General features: G+C 34.5%; 1 protein-coding gene across 1 annotated transcript in view; it reads left to right on the forward strand.

Annotated features, from left to right (window-relative positions):
* unc-13-4A (BAI1 associated protein 3) overlaps positions 1–13170 on the forward strand; it is a 321552-nt gene that overhangs the window by 129038 nt on the left and 179344 nt on the right. Inside the window, exon 4 of the mRNA XM_089633990.1 lies at positions 12282–12501. Within this exon, the coding sequence (XP_089490116.1) occupies positions 12282–12501 (220 nt within the window). The remainder of the gene's footprint in view (positions 1–12281; positions 12502–13170) is intronic.

The raw sequence follows: 13170 nt of genomic DNA on the forward strand, positions 1-13170 counted from the left end.
ACGATGGAGTGCTGGTACCTACCCTGATGTATAGAAGTGAGGCATGGAACTGGCAAATAATGGATGAAAGTAGATTGAATGCTGTTGAAATGAGATCCCTGAGGCGTATGTGTGTTAAAACCATGTATGATCGTATGAGGAATGTGGAGATCCGCAAAGAGTGCAAGTGCTGATGTAAGCGTAGTGAGTAAGATAAAGAAACGGACGCTTAGATGGTTTGGGCATGTAGAGCGAATGAGCGAAGATAGGAGTGTAAGGAGGATATATGATGCAAATGCGAATAATAGCTGAAGTCGGGGACGCCCGAGGAAGACATGGCACGATCAAGTGAATCAGATACTCGAGTCGCGCCATTTCAAGAGTCAGAATAATAGAAGAGTATGTATGAGGCAAGAAGTGTGTGCCAAGACCAAGTTGTTTGACGTCCTCTCTGCCTACCCCTGCGGGGAAACGGCGTGATGGTTAGTTAGTTAGTTAGTTGTACTGTAAATTTAAAACCCGATTTGTCAAATAGTTGGATCACGAAACACGTCCACAAGGAATTTCTTGTTGTTCTTCTTTATTCTATGCAGTCGGGGCTGTCGCTAAGTAAACTTCACGGTTTTAAATTGTTAAAAAAATCTATTTATTTAATGTGTTTACGATAAAACAACACACTAATCAGCAGTAATAATGAGTATCAACAACAATCGCCACCATTTGCATACTGTCGTTGCTCGATGGCACTGACTTGATCGCGTGACACTTCAAAGGACAAGGTCTTTAGTCGGCCTTGCGAATGGAGGAAATGGATAAATAGGGGAGGGGGAGGTGATGAAGTACCTTGTTATTCTGATATAGTCACCAAACCCAACGCAACGTCTCGATTCTGAATAGTAGTCTATCACTAGGACTTGAGCGTATCTTCAACTCTGTAATTAGGTTAACTATGTCATACTATTCATGTTTTGGACGACCCGGACTGTTTCATTATTTTTAATTATTGTCAATCCTAACACCATCATGTTATATATAGCGCAGACCCATGAAAATTCATTTAATAATTTGAATTTTTGACAAATCAGTTCCAATTTTAAAAACGCCAAATAATATTCTGATAAAGTGTTATATAATAGGTAATCACGTTACTGCTTGTCTGAATTCTTCTCACAACGCAAATTCAAAGAAAATTTGAATTTTCGTGTCATTTTCAAAATTAGAACAAGTTTGAAAATGACACGCATATTCAAAGAAAATTTGACTTCATTAAACTGGTAACCGGATAAATCATCACATCTTTAAAAAGTTATACAAAGTCATGGAAAGTGATGAAACAAAAACTTTATTAACCGGGTTATGTAGGTTAGGTTAGGTTAATTTTTTTTTCATTGTTTCTAATGACTTTATATCACTTTTTAAAAGTGTGTTGAATTGTTTCGCAGGACAGACACACAACAGAAATTAGTACTTGTGATTTTCGTAGTACCTCGGTATAAACAAAAAAAGTGAGTGAGGTTAGGTTAGGTTTGCTTAAAAGCTAATCATGAGAAATACGGTAGTTCAAGAAAACAGTTCATTGACTGACCGTAGCAAAGCCCTGTTTTAAATGCATTTTGTCTGTCTGTAAAGTTGTTTGTAAGTACCGTTTTCGGTTGCCTATCTTAATATTCGGTAAATGTTCTTTTTTGAAATGTGAAATCGTGGTTATTATTTTAAATTTGTGATTAGTATTTTTTTAATCAATTGTCGTTTATATTCAGAGCCTGTAGTATATTTAATAGGGATTTTAATGATATGGACATATTCACATGTAATTTAAGAACCTTCAAAACAGGGGTGTCAAAGATACGGCCCGCGGGCCGCATGCGGCCCTCGGACCCTATCAATACGGCCCGCGAGCCGTATGCGGCACTCAGGTCCCATCATTACGACTCGCTACCACGTGACAATATTATGTCGCGGAGGACAGAACCGCACTCTTGCATTGTAGATTTTAGATATTCAGAGGACAGTCTATGCCTACGCGTGTTTAAAATTGCAAGCGATTGATTTACAGTGTAATTTCAAGAGACGCGCGCATCGGACGCGGTGCGCCGTGCACCGAGCGTAAGCGTAACCTTTTCTCTTACGCCGGCTGGTGGCGCTGGTCTGGTGCACGACTCGTACTCACGACGCCCCCTCTCCCCCGACCCCGCACCGCAAGGGTTGCAGTTGCCGGTCGCCGGCGCAGTCAGATTTAAGCCTTAGCATCGAGCGGTCGCGTCGAGTGTTTATATTATTTACGTACTCATAGTTTGTTGTTCATTCAAGTTCTAATATTGGTACATGGCATAATGTCGCAAAAACGTAAAGTTGATAGTGAGTGCAGAGTTTTTCAGACAAAATGGGAAATCGCATATTTTTTCATGGAATGGAAAGGTAAATCACTTTGTTTGATTTACAATCAAACAATTGCTGTTTGTAAGGAGTTTAATTTAAAGAGACATTATGATTCGAATCATAAAGGAAAATTTGAAGGTTACACTGAAAAGATAAGAATGGACAAACTATTATCTTTAAAATCTAACCTTCACGGCCAACAGCCGATATTCACTAAAGCTAAAACTGAAAGCGAAGACGCCTCAAAATCCAGTTTCATTGTTGCATTAGAAATCGCCAAGAGATCAAAACCTTTCACTGATGGTGATTTTATTAAAGAATGTATGTTAAAAGTGGCTGATGTTTCATTCCCATCACAAAAATCAACCATTCAAAATATTCCGCTGTCAAGAAACACTGTTGCTTCAAGAATAAGTGATTTATCTCAATATTTGGATTCCCAGCTGAAGGAAAAAAATAAGGAATTTACACACTTTTCGCTGGCTATTGACGAGAGCACTGATATTATTGATACTGCTCAACTTGCTGTCTTTATACGGGGTATTAATAGTAACTTTGAAATATGTGAAGAACTATTGAAGTGCGTTCCATTGACAGGCACCACTACAGCAAATGATATTTATTCTGCTATTGAGCATTTAATAGTAGAATATGAACTCGGCTGGAATAAATTTTGCAGCATAACTACGGATGGCGCTCCTGCCATGGTTGGCAAACATTCGGGTGTTGTGACTAAATTAAAACAGAAAATATCAGAAAATTTTGTGGGAATTCACTGCATCATTCACCAGGAATCACTCGCATCCAAATATTTAAAAATGGACCATGTCATGCAACCGGTAATTAAAATAGTAAATTTTATAAGGAGCAGAGGTCTAAAGCGTTGATAGAAGAATGTAACGCCCTGAGATACAAGCTAACAGACAAAGAAGAAAAATTAAAACCCCCGATGCACAAAAACTGTGGAGATTCGAACTGAAGGATTTAACTTATATTATGATATTATTAACACTATGAATAACAGATACATCAGGTATTTCAATGGAGCCTGCTCCAAGGACCTAGCAGCATTGATTCCTGATTCACCGGTGCACGTGCGCGAAACTCGACGGACACGAGCTGAACACCCGTTCACGGTTGACGTTGGCTTCATGATAACGGGCCGTTTTTACGACTCGTTTTTGTGTAAGTCGGCTCGTATGTGGAACGAGCTACCGGCATCTGTTTTTTCTCCCTCCTATAATCCGAGCCTCTTCAAGGCCCGCATTAACAAATCCCTTCCTACAGCCCCTACCTTATTCCGCCTCACAACGCCGCCCAACCGGGTGGTGACATAGTTCCCCTGTCTGTACACTGCACAGGCAGGGACACTCTTGTGAGGTGTCACATAAAAATAAAAAAAAAATCACAGGCAGTTCAGGCAATTTTTACAAGATTTGGACGAAAAGTATTCCGATGTACCTTATTTTACGGAAGTTCGTTGGCTCAGTCGAGGGGCAGTTTTGGAAAGATTTTTTGAGTTACGTGACCCTATTCAAGATTTCATGTTAGAAAAAGGCAAGCCAATTGATTATGACAACGACTGGTGGCTTGATTGTGCATTTTTGGTAGATATGACAAAACACATGAATGACCTCAATATAAAGTTACAGGGTAAAGACTTGATCGTCACTCAAATGTATTCGCATTTACAAGCCTTCGAAACAAAATTAAGACTGTGGGAAATTCACATAAAAAACCACTCGATCATTTCCCTCACGTGAAATCATTTGGCACAGTGAACCAGACAAAATTGGATGAGTATTCTCAACTTTTGCTGAATCTGATCACAGAATTTAACAGTCGTTTTGAAAATTTTCGCAAAATGCATAAAATGGAATTCCCACTTTTCAACAATCCATTTACTTTTGATGCTGCACTGGCACCAATTCATTTGCAAATGGAATTGATAGATCTCCAATGCGACAGCATTGTAAAGGATAAATTTAAGGAAGTTAATGTTACTACATTTTATACACAATATTTCAAGAGTTTGAATAACTATCCAAGTATAAGAAATCATGCGGCACGTATCCTGTGTATGTTTGGTAGTACGTATTTATGCGAGCAGATGTTTTCCGTTATGAAAATAAATAAAAACAAACATCGATCACGGCTTACGGATGAAAATCTCCAATCGATTCTAAAAGTAACTACGACGAATATGACACCCGACATCAATGAACTTTTTCTCTTCAAAAACAAGAGAAGTCAGGTGTCCGGCTCAAGATAATTTACCTTGTTACCCTTCTTTTTAACTTACTGAATTTATAATAAATAGGTATCTAACTAAATAAAGATTGTAACAATTAAGTATGGGTTTTATTTTTTAAATATTGAGTCCGGCCCGCTTACACACGCCAAATGTTATAAACGGCCCTTAAGAATATTCAGTTTGACACCCCTGCTTTAAAAGATATGTAATAACTAACATTAAATAATTTTAAATATTCTACTGGAAGTTATCATGTTGTTGTTTTTAATCCTTTCCAGTTACTTACCTTCCAATTTATACTCATGTGTTCAATTTAGTTGTAGGTATACATTTATTATATTGTTATTATTGCTATTGTGTAGTGCTTTTATTGATTGCTGCTGTGTTGAAATTTTACAATACATTATGTTTTGAATTTTAGCTGGTTATTAGTATAACAGTTAACTTTAAATTTTTGAAATTATTAGTTATTAGTATATCAGTTAACTTTAAATGTTTGAAATTAAGCTGGTCATTAGTATATTAGTTAATTTTAAATTTTTATTTATTTGTGTTCTTACATCTTCTATTATTTTTAATTTATTATTTACAATATTGTATTTTTTGTAAATCTCTCAGTCCACGGGTACAGAACCCTTAGTTTTTTTTTTTAATATTTTTTAATATTTTTTATTATTATTATAATTTTAAGTGAAAATCTGTTATTGGATTTTATCTTTATTATTTAGTTTATTTTTATATATGTAAATAATCTGTTGAATTTCCCAAATAAAAAAAATAAAAAATAATAATAATAATAATTATACCTACCTATCTGTAGTTTTTATTTGAGTATCGCACGAGAGTAGCCTAACCTAATCTAACCTAACCTAACCTAACCTAATCTAAGCTAACCTAACCCAATCGCTCGCAACTGCCTGGAGCCAGCGAGACTATGGTATCCCCATTGGGGTATGTAGTGAGGTTAAAGGTAGAGGGTACAGGAAGGATATGGGGAGGAGGAAGGTGAGGAAGTACCTACCTATTCAGATCTGATCACAAAACGTGGCTAAAGCCATTAAAAGTAACATATCAATTGTAAATGGTGGTCTAACACAAGGGCGATACCGAGAGTTCTTCCCCTTTGTAACGTGCCGCCAATGTACTTTTTATTATTTTTAATTCTTAAATTCTAAAAGAACACACATTAATCAATAACATTTACTTGCGCACTCCAGGATTTGAACTCGCGATCTCCAGATTGGTAGTCGATAGCCTTACTTCTCGACCACGGAGGAGATAGTGACGTTACCTTGGACAATTTGTAGAATTCCTTAAGGCGATGCACTACGTCGTGTAATATTTTGAATCGAGCCGCTATCAATAACAACCCTTACGTAAATCGCGATAAAGCTTAAATTCCCGCTTCACACCATCCACCTGTTCTGATTTATGGAAGAAAAAAAATATGGCCAAAAAGTGCCTTTTATTTGATTTTGTGGATGTTCAAGCATTAATATTTAAATGTTTTTCGATCATTTTATAAATAACTTAATTTGCCACATTATACAATAAAACCATAACCGAAAATGGGTTCGTAAGTAGGAGATTTTGAACTTTAAAGCAGTTTGCATAGGCCTATACATTATTTTTTAATAGGCTTATAAAAAGGCCTATCTAAAAAATACTCGACTATTTCAAAGGCCAGGATGTATTCTACTTGCATAATTTAATTAAAGCATCTGAAACATTTTTAGGCGAAAAATTTTTCAAACCAAAAACACATGATCTTAAATTACTACGTAGTGCATCGGCTTAGTTGAAATACTGAAAAAAGTACTTGGTTTAAATTTATTAGGTAGTTATGTATATACCTACTTACAAATCTTATGATTTCAGAGGGAATTTTGGTTTTAATTCATTAAATAAGGGATAATTAAAAACCGTATTTTTTTTTAACGCGAGGTCTACTGTTCACAGAACTACTAGTTATATCTCAATGTAGGTACACGGAACCCGATAAAAACAAAGAAAATTGCTTCAAAATTATCCTTTTGTTCTACAAGATCGACGGGCATACTCCAGATTATTGACGTCTGACAGGATTTCTCCTGTTTTTATCTACAGAACCGTGCCAGCCGCTTTTCTCTTTGCTCTTTCTCAACGTCAATATTATTTATGAAATCAATATTTTTATATTATAATTTAATTCTAAATGTCAAAAGCAGGTTAACTGGTTTTGAAAACAAAACAATTTGTTTGGTAAATTCTTTATAATATATGAGTATTTTTCTTAAAAAATACCTCTTTATAAGAACCGGTAGGTACATTATCTAAATGTTACTGGGCAACTTAGGAACGTGGCAATCCAACATATTTCAACACACTCTTGAAAAGTGTTATAAAGGCATGAAAAAATATGAAAAAATATGAAAAAACTAGGTTAAATAGGTTAGGTTAAGAGGCTAATTTTTACTTTAATAATCACTTTTCAAAAGTGTGTTGAATCACCACTGTCCTGAGTTGCCATGAACCAGTTTAAAATATCTGTATATACTCGTACATACTCGTACTACATATATCGACCGATCGGTGGCTAAGTCGACATCGCGTTTGGGTCCCACCCAGGCATTGTGTGTTCAATTCCTCGGCTGGGTAAGTCCTCCATCATAATACAAGCAACATTTTCCGCTTACTGTGGTGGTTGCAGGAGATTTTCAAATATTGTCTGAATTGGGAATGTTTGTCTTTCTTTAAAAAAAAAGTATTTACATATATAGTATATAAATTTAGCACACTTGACTTTCAAAACAAGAAAAACGTCATCGTATACATGAATTTTCGAAAAACTACCCCCAAATCTCTTTTCCAATCACTTAAAGTAGAAATTTAATACTTGATGAAATTTTCCACACTCGACTTTCAACATGAGAGGAAAATTACTATCTACATCTCATTTCGAAATACTCTGCGTAAAGCTTGGGACTTGCATCTTGCATCTTGCATCCTGAAATCTGCAGAGCCTTTTCTATATCAAATTTCTAGCTTCTATGTCACTGCCATAATGTTCAGCTTGCAACTTTATTATTAATCTTAAATGTTTAATGGTTGAAAATTTTTAAGAAAATAACGTCTGATTGTTAAAAAAAAATAAAAATAATAATTTCCAAGACAAGTATTAAGTATTAAGGACGGGTTGTTTCACAGAATTAGACAATTCATCATATTTCAAAGTTGATTTTCAAGTTCTGTGAAGATTCTATTCAAGTTCTGTTATCATATCAGTTTTGTGAATCAACTGGCCAATAACGATACAATAATTGAACTTGAATAGAACCTCCACAAATTAGGACGAGTTGTTTCAAAACATTTGTATAATTCATTAAATTTCATAGTTAATTTTCAAGGGCTGTGAAAGTTCTATAATTATTTCAGTTCTGTGAAGCAACTGGTCCATGTTGATATGATAACAGAACTTCAATAGTACTTTCACAAAGCTTGGAATTTAACTATGAAATTGAATGAATTGTTTAAATTCTCGGAATTAACTGGCTTATGTTGATATGCTAACAGAACTTCAATAGGACTTTCAGAGAGCTTGGAATTTAACTTTGAAATTTGATGAATTGTTTAAATTCTCTGAATTAACTGGCATATGTTGATATGATAACAGAACTTCAATAGGACTTTCAGACAGCTTGGAATTTAACTTTGAAATTTGATGAATTGTTTAAATTCTCGGAATTGGCGGAACTGGCCCATGTTGATATGATAACAGAACTTCAATTGGAATTTTATAGAGCTTGAAATTAAACTATGAAATTCAATGAATTGCTCAAATTCTCTGAAACAACCCGTCCTTAATCAACTTTTAAATTTGATGAATTGTTCAAATTCTGTTAAACCACCTAAATATTCAAAATATTTTTTAAAAAACAACGAATTATTCAAAAGTAAAATGAACTTTAGTTATCAATTTCTAAATTTCATATTAAAATAATACCCATATATTGAAGCACGTCTGAAGTTTTCGTATTAATACCTCAATCGTAAAAAAGTCGTAAAAGTCGAGGGCAAAATTTAAGGCAAGACGTGTCACGTCATAAAATCAGACACGTGGAATGATTTTATCGATGTCTTGCAAGTTATCTATGTCAGATTATTTTAGTAATACAATTAAGATCACAACACCAGAAAGAGATCGATTATTAATTGATTCGCGTAATCTGTGCGCTTCGTTGAAAATTTAATCCACAACCTCTTATTGAAGAGTTTCATTTGATATCAATCATAACTTTTACTTATCTGTTAGATTTTTACACCAATCTGATATATAATTTCTGCTATATCCACAAAAAGTGCTTGAAAATAAATAAATTAATAAAATTGTTCATTAAATATCAAAAGAATAATATTAAGCTTAAAATGTACATTCTTTTGGTATTCAAAGTTTTGCAAACAGTTTCTAAGGATTTTCGAAACATTCCGAAGCGGGTTTCGCTAGTCCACGACTCAAATAGTCGATTGATCTTAGAGATCAAAATGCCTGTAGAAGGTAATGATTTTGCGAAACTGTACCGAGGGATACCCAGACTAGAACCTTCACCACAAGATGAAAAAATAGTATCACTCTCCGGGTAATCTAAAGGTAACCGGGCAACTCAGAAAAGTGGCAATCCAACACATTTCAACACAGTCTTGAAAAGTTATATAAACTCATGAAAAAAACTAGGTTAAATAGGTTATGTTAGGTAAGGTTAAGAGGCTAATTTTTTTCATCATTTTAATGACTTAATGACTTTATATCACTTTTCGAAAGTGTGTTGAATCACCGGTGACCGGATAAATCATCAAAATGATAATTCATCACAACTTTAAAAAGTTATATAACGTCATGGAAAGTTATAAAACAAAAAATTTATTAACTGGGTTAAGTAGGTTAGGTTAGGTTAGGTTTAATTTTTTTTATCGTTTCTAATGATTTTATATCACTTTTTAAAGGTGTGTTGAATTGTCGATGTGTTGATTTATCATGGAACCAAATCACCACCGTCCTGAGTTGCCATTGAACCAGTTGAAAATATCTGTATATACATACAACATATATCGACCGGCCGGTGGCTGAGTCGACATCGAGTTTAGGTCCCACCAAAGCGTAGTGTGTTCAATTCCTCAGCTGGTTAAGTCCTCCATCACAACACAAGCAACATTTTCCGCTTACTGTGGTGGTTGCAAGAGATTTTCAAATATTGTCAGGTTATTCGTACCCCAAATATATTTTTCTTTCTTTAATATGTATAGTATATAAATTTAGAACACTTGAATTTCGAAACAAGAGAAAAGTCACCGGCTACATGAATTTTCGAAAAATTACTCCCAAATCTCTTTTCCAATCATTTAAAGTAGAAATTTAATTAGATGAAATTTTCCACACTCATCGTGGTCGTCACTTTGTTTTCGTTCAGTATCTCTCAACTGCGACGGGATGCACTCTAATTCATTGAAATTACTCAAGTAAGTTATTAATGCAAGGATAACGGGTGGCAGCGGAAAGGTAGAGGAGGTGTTAATCCTTCGGCGGTTTTGTAGAGTTTTTTTTTTTTTTTTGAATTTAAAAAAAAAGTTTTTTGATAATGTTGGTAGGTAAGTTACCCGTCTCACTAGGCAATTTCTGTTCCGAGACGGGTAATAAATAATATAGAAGAGATATCCTGATTTGAAGGAGAAATATTAAATAACAAATTTGATAAAATATAGTGATTAAAAGAATATAATATGTCTCATTTGAGAATAGTTAATACATCATAACACCTATAATATAAAAAGGTATAAAGACACATTACATAAAATGTAAACAGTCAGATCAAGCATGAAAGTATATAAGAATCAGAAGTACATAAATAGGCCTTTGAGGATGGTTAAGCAGTATATCATATCATACATCAAAACATAAGAATGATTATTATAAATGGTTTTAAGTTGAAAAGTATAAAGTATAAAATAAAAATAAATTTAATGTAAAGTCAAAAATTTCATATACTCGTAGATCATTGTGTATAAATATATAATATTACGTCAATGTTGGTGATGTATTTAATATGTTAAGATTTTCTAGGCGTCTCTGTCCTGCACGACTCGGCATGTCTCGTGTGCTAATCCGGGAACATTAAGGCGAAGCGTAATGCCAAATCACTCTTTTGATTAATCTTTATAACGAATTGGTGTACATTATGAATACCAAAAAATATGCTTTAGATAAATTGAAGGTTTTCCTATCGCATCGCTTGAGTAGAATACAAATGAAAAAATAATTTACTCGATAAAAAATATAAATGCAAACTACTAAAAAATATATTTTTTCAATATAAATGTATGAACGCATGAAGGAAACAACTTTTAAAAAATACAGTATTATAGATAAGATTATCTGTGAGAGTTTCACTTGATTAACTTTTTGCTTTCTTATAAAATCATTTACAAAATAAATATAAACCGATTTTTTGCTTGAAATCGAACGTTTCTAGACTCCGTTTGTCAAGCGATTTAAATGCCTATTACCTACGATGTAAGGTATACCGTGAATATACAAATATTTGGCTTGTAGCTTCCGCTTAAGCTAAAAAAAGGAATATTTCAGACACCATAACTATGGGGTAGAATGATGCCAGAACGTGCGTCAGGGCCAAAACTCAATTTACCAAGCAAATATTTTGTTTTTTCTATTATGTTTTTTTATCTATTTAACTTTGTGAAATTATTTTTTTTTATTATTGTTTTATAATTTAAAATTTTTGTGTATTTCTAATTTTTAAACAGTTCAATCATTGTGGAATATCATTTGATATATATTTAAAAAGATAATAACCTTTTTAAAGTGTTACCTTATACAGGGTTTTCCAATAAGAGGTGTTATTTTGAATAGCCCGCTATGTCGGTAGATGTTACTTTTGAAGCTGTCATTTTTTGACATTTGACAAGTAAAAACTACGTCAATAATAAAAATGGAACGATACACGCTTCAACAACGCATTGAAATTATAAAAATTCACTTGAGTGAATCAAATGGAAATCATTTTGAGTGACGAGGCCCATTTCCACCTGGGTGTCTTCGTCAACAAGCAAAATTGTCGCATCTGGGGCTCGAAAAACCCAAAACTCATTGTTGAAAAGCTTCTCTATTCTCAACGTGTGACTGTTTGGTGCGGTTTATGGTCCGGCGGAGTCATTGGACCTTACTTTTTTGAAAATGAGGCTGGAGCAACAGTTACAGTGAATGGATTGCGCTATCAATAGATGATTAATGATTTTTCATGGCCGAAATTGGATGGTATTGATCTGGACAACGTTTACTTTCAACAAGACGGCGCTACGTGCCACACAAGCAACGAAACCATTGATATTTTACGATTGAATATCAAAAAAATACCTCTTATTGGAAAACACTATACTTGGTACAGTGTACGTGGCTATCTTAAAATAATATTATTTTGTTTTATTATTTTTTTTACTTCTATACACTAATGTTTTAAATTACCTCACTGCCTATATACGATGAACTAAAAAACTGTCTTTTTTAATTGCTTTACTATTGAACTCAAGTATAAGTCCACGCCACATAATATGCGTCTTTTATTGTAGGGGATGAAGAATGTCTCCAAAATCATAAATAAATATATAATGTGTTTCCCAGGTCCTGTACACCATAGCCAACACAGTGGGTGCTCCAGCCCCCGGCGGTCAGTTCGCACACTACAAGGAAGACCTACACCTGTACGCGCAGAGAGCCTTCGAGATGGCCCCTGAGAGGCACTACCGCCTGCTCAACGTGGCGGGGGAGGAGAAGCCGCCCATCGTTGTACTCTCTTGCGTGGTGTTAGAGGCAGATGGCCTGGAAGCCAAGGATGCTAATGGTGAGTTTTTTTTCAACCGATTGATCTAAATTATAATACTGTTGTTACAAGGTTTTTCCGAAAACTAGTAGCCTTACTAAAAAACCGTGGTATCAATAATATTCAGCGCAAGGTCAGAACAGTGTAAAACATGACTTATTACCATTGCGTTTGTTTGATTAAAATGTTATTATACCAAGCTCGAGGCCGGCTTTACCACACCAACGAAGAACAGCTGTGTAAGAATCTTATAAGTAAGATCTTATGGTAAGTGTCTTTTAATAATTACTGTGTAACTAACTAAAAAACACGGGAACACGCCATAACAGATTCTCCTGGTGAGCTGTTCGCGAAACACAACAACATTTTTTAAACCTTTACAGTCATACTTATAAATATTCCTTGATACGCCGCTACGGCGTTGGTGTAGTTATACGGTAGAGGGCCGTATACTGCTCGGGTTAAAATATTTACTAGTAGTATTCATGATTTTTTTTGACTGCCATCATTTTGTTCCAATCCTCGAAAACACGGTAATTTTTGCGTTTCGCGTTTAGTTGCTAACTTCTCGTTTCTTCAGATGAAATTTGCGATGTCATTGACGCGGTCTCATTTGAATTGTTCAAAATTTGGTTAATTTGATTATGCGTTTCGTATTTGCTTTCGCAAATCGATATTTCGATTTAAACT

This window comes from Hesperophylax consimilis, chromosome 7 (assembly GCF_061612785.1).
Source record: "Hesperophylax consimilis isolate HC1 chromosome 7, BYU_Hcon_1.0, whole genome shotgun sequence".
Classification (NCBI taxonomy): Eukaryota; Metazoa; Arthropoda; class Insecta; order Trichoptera; family Limnephilidae; genus Hesperophylax; species Hesperophylax consimilis.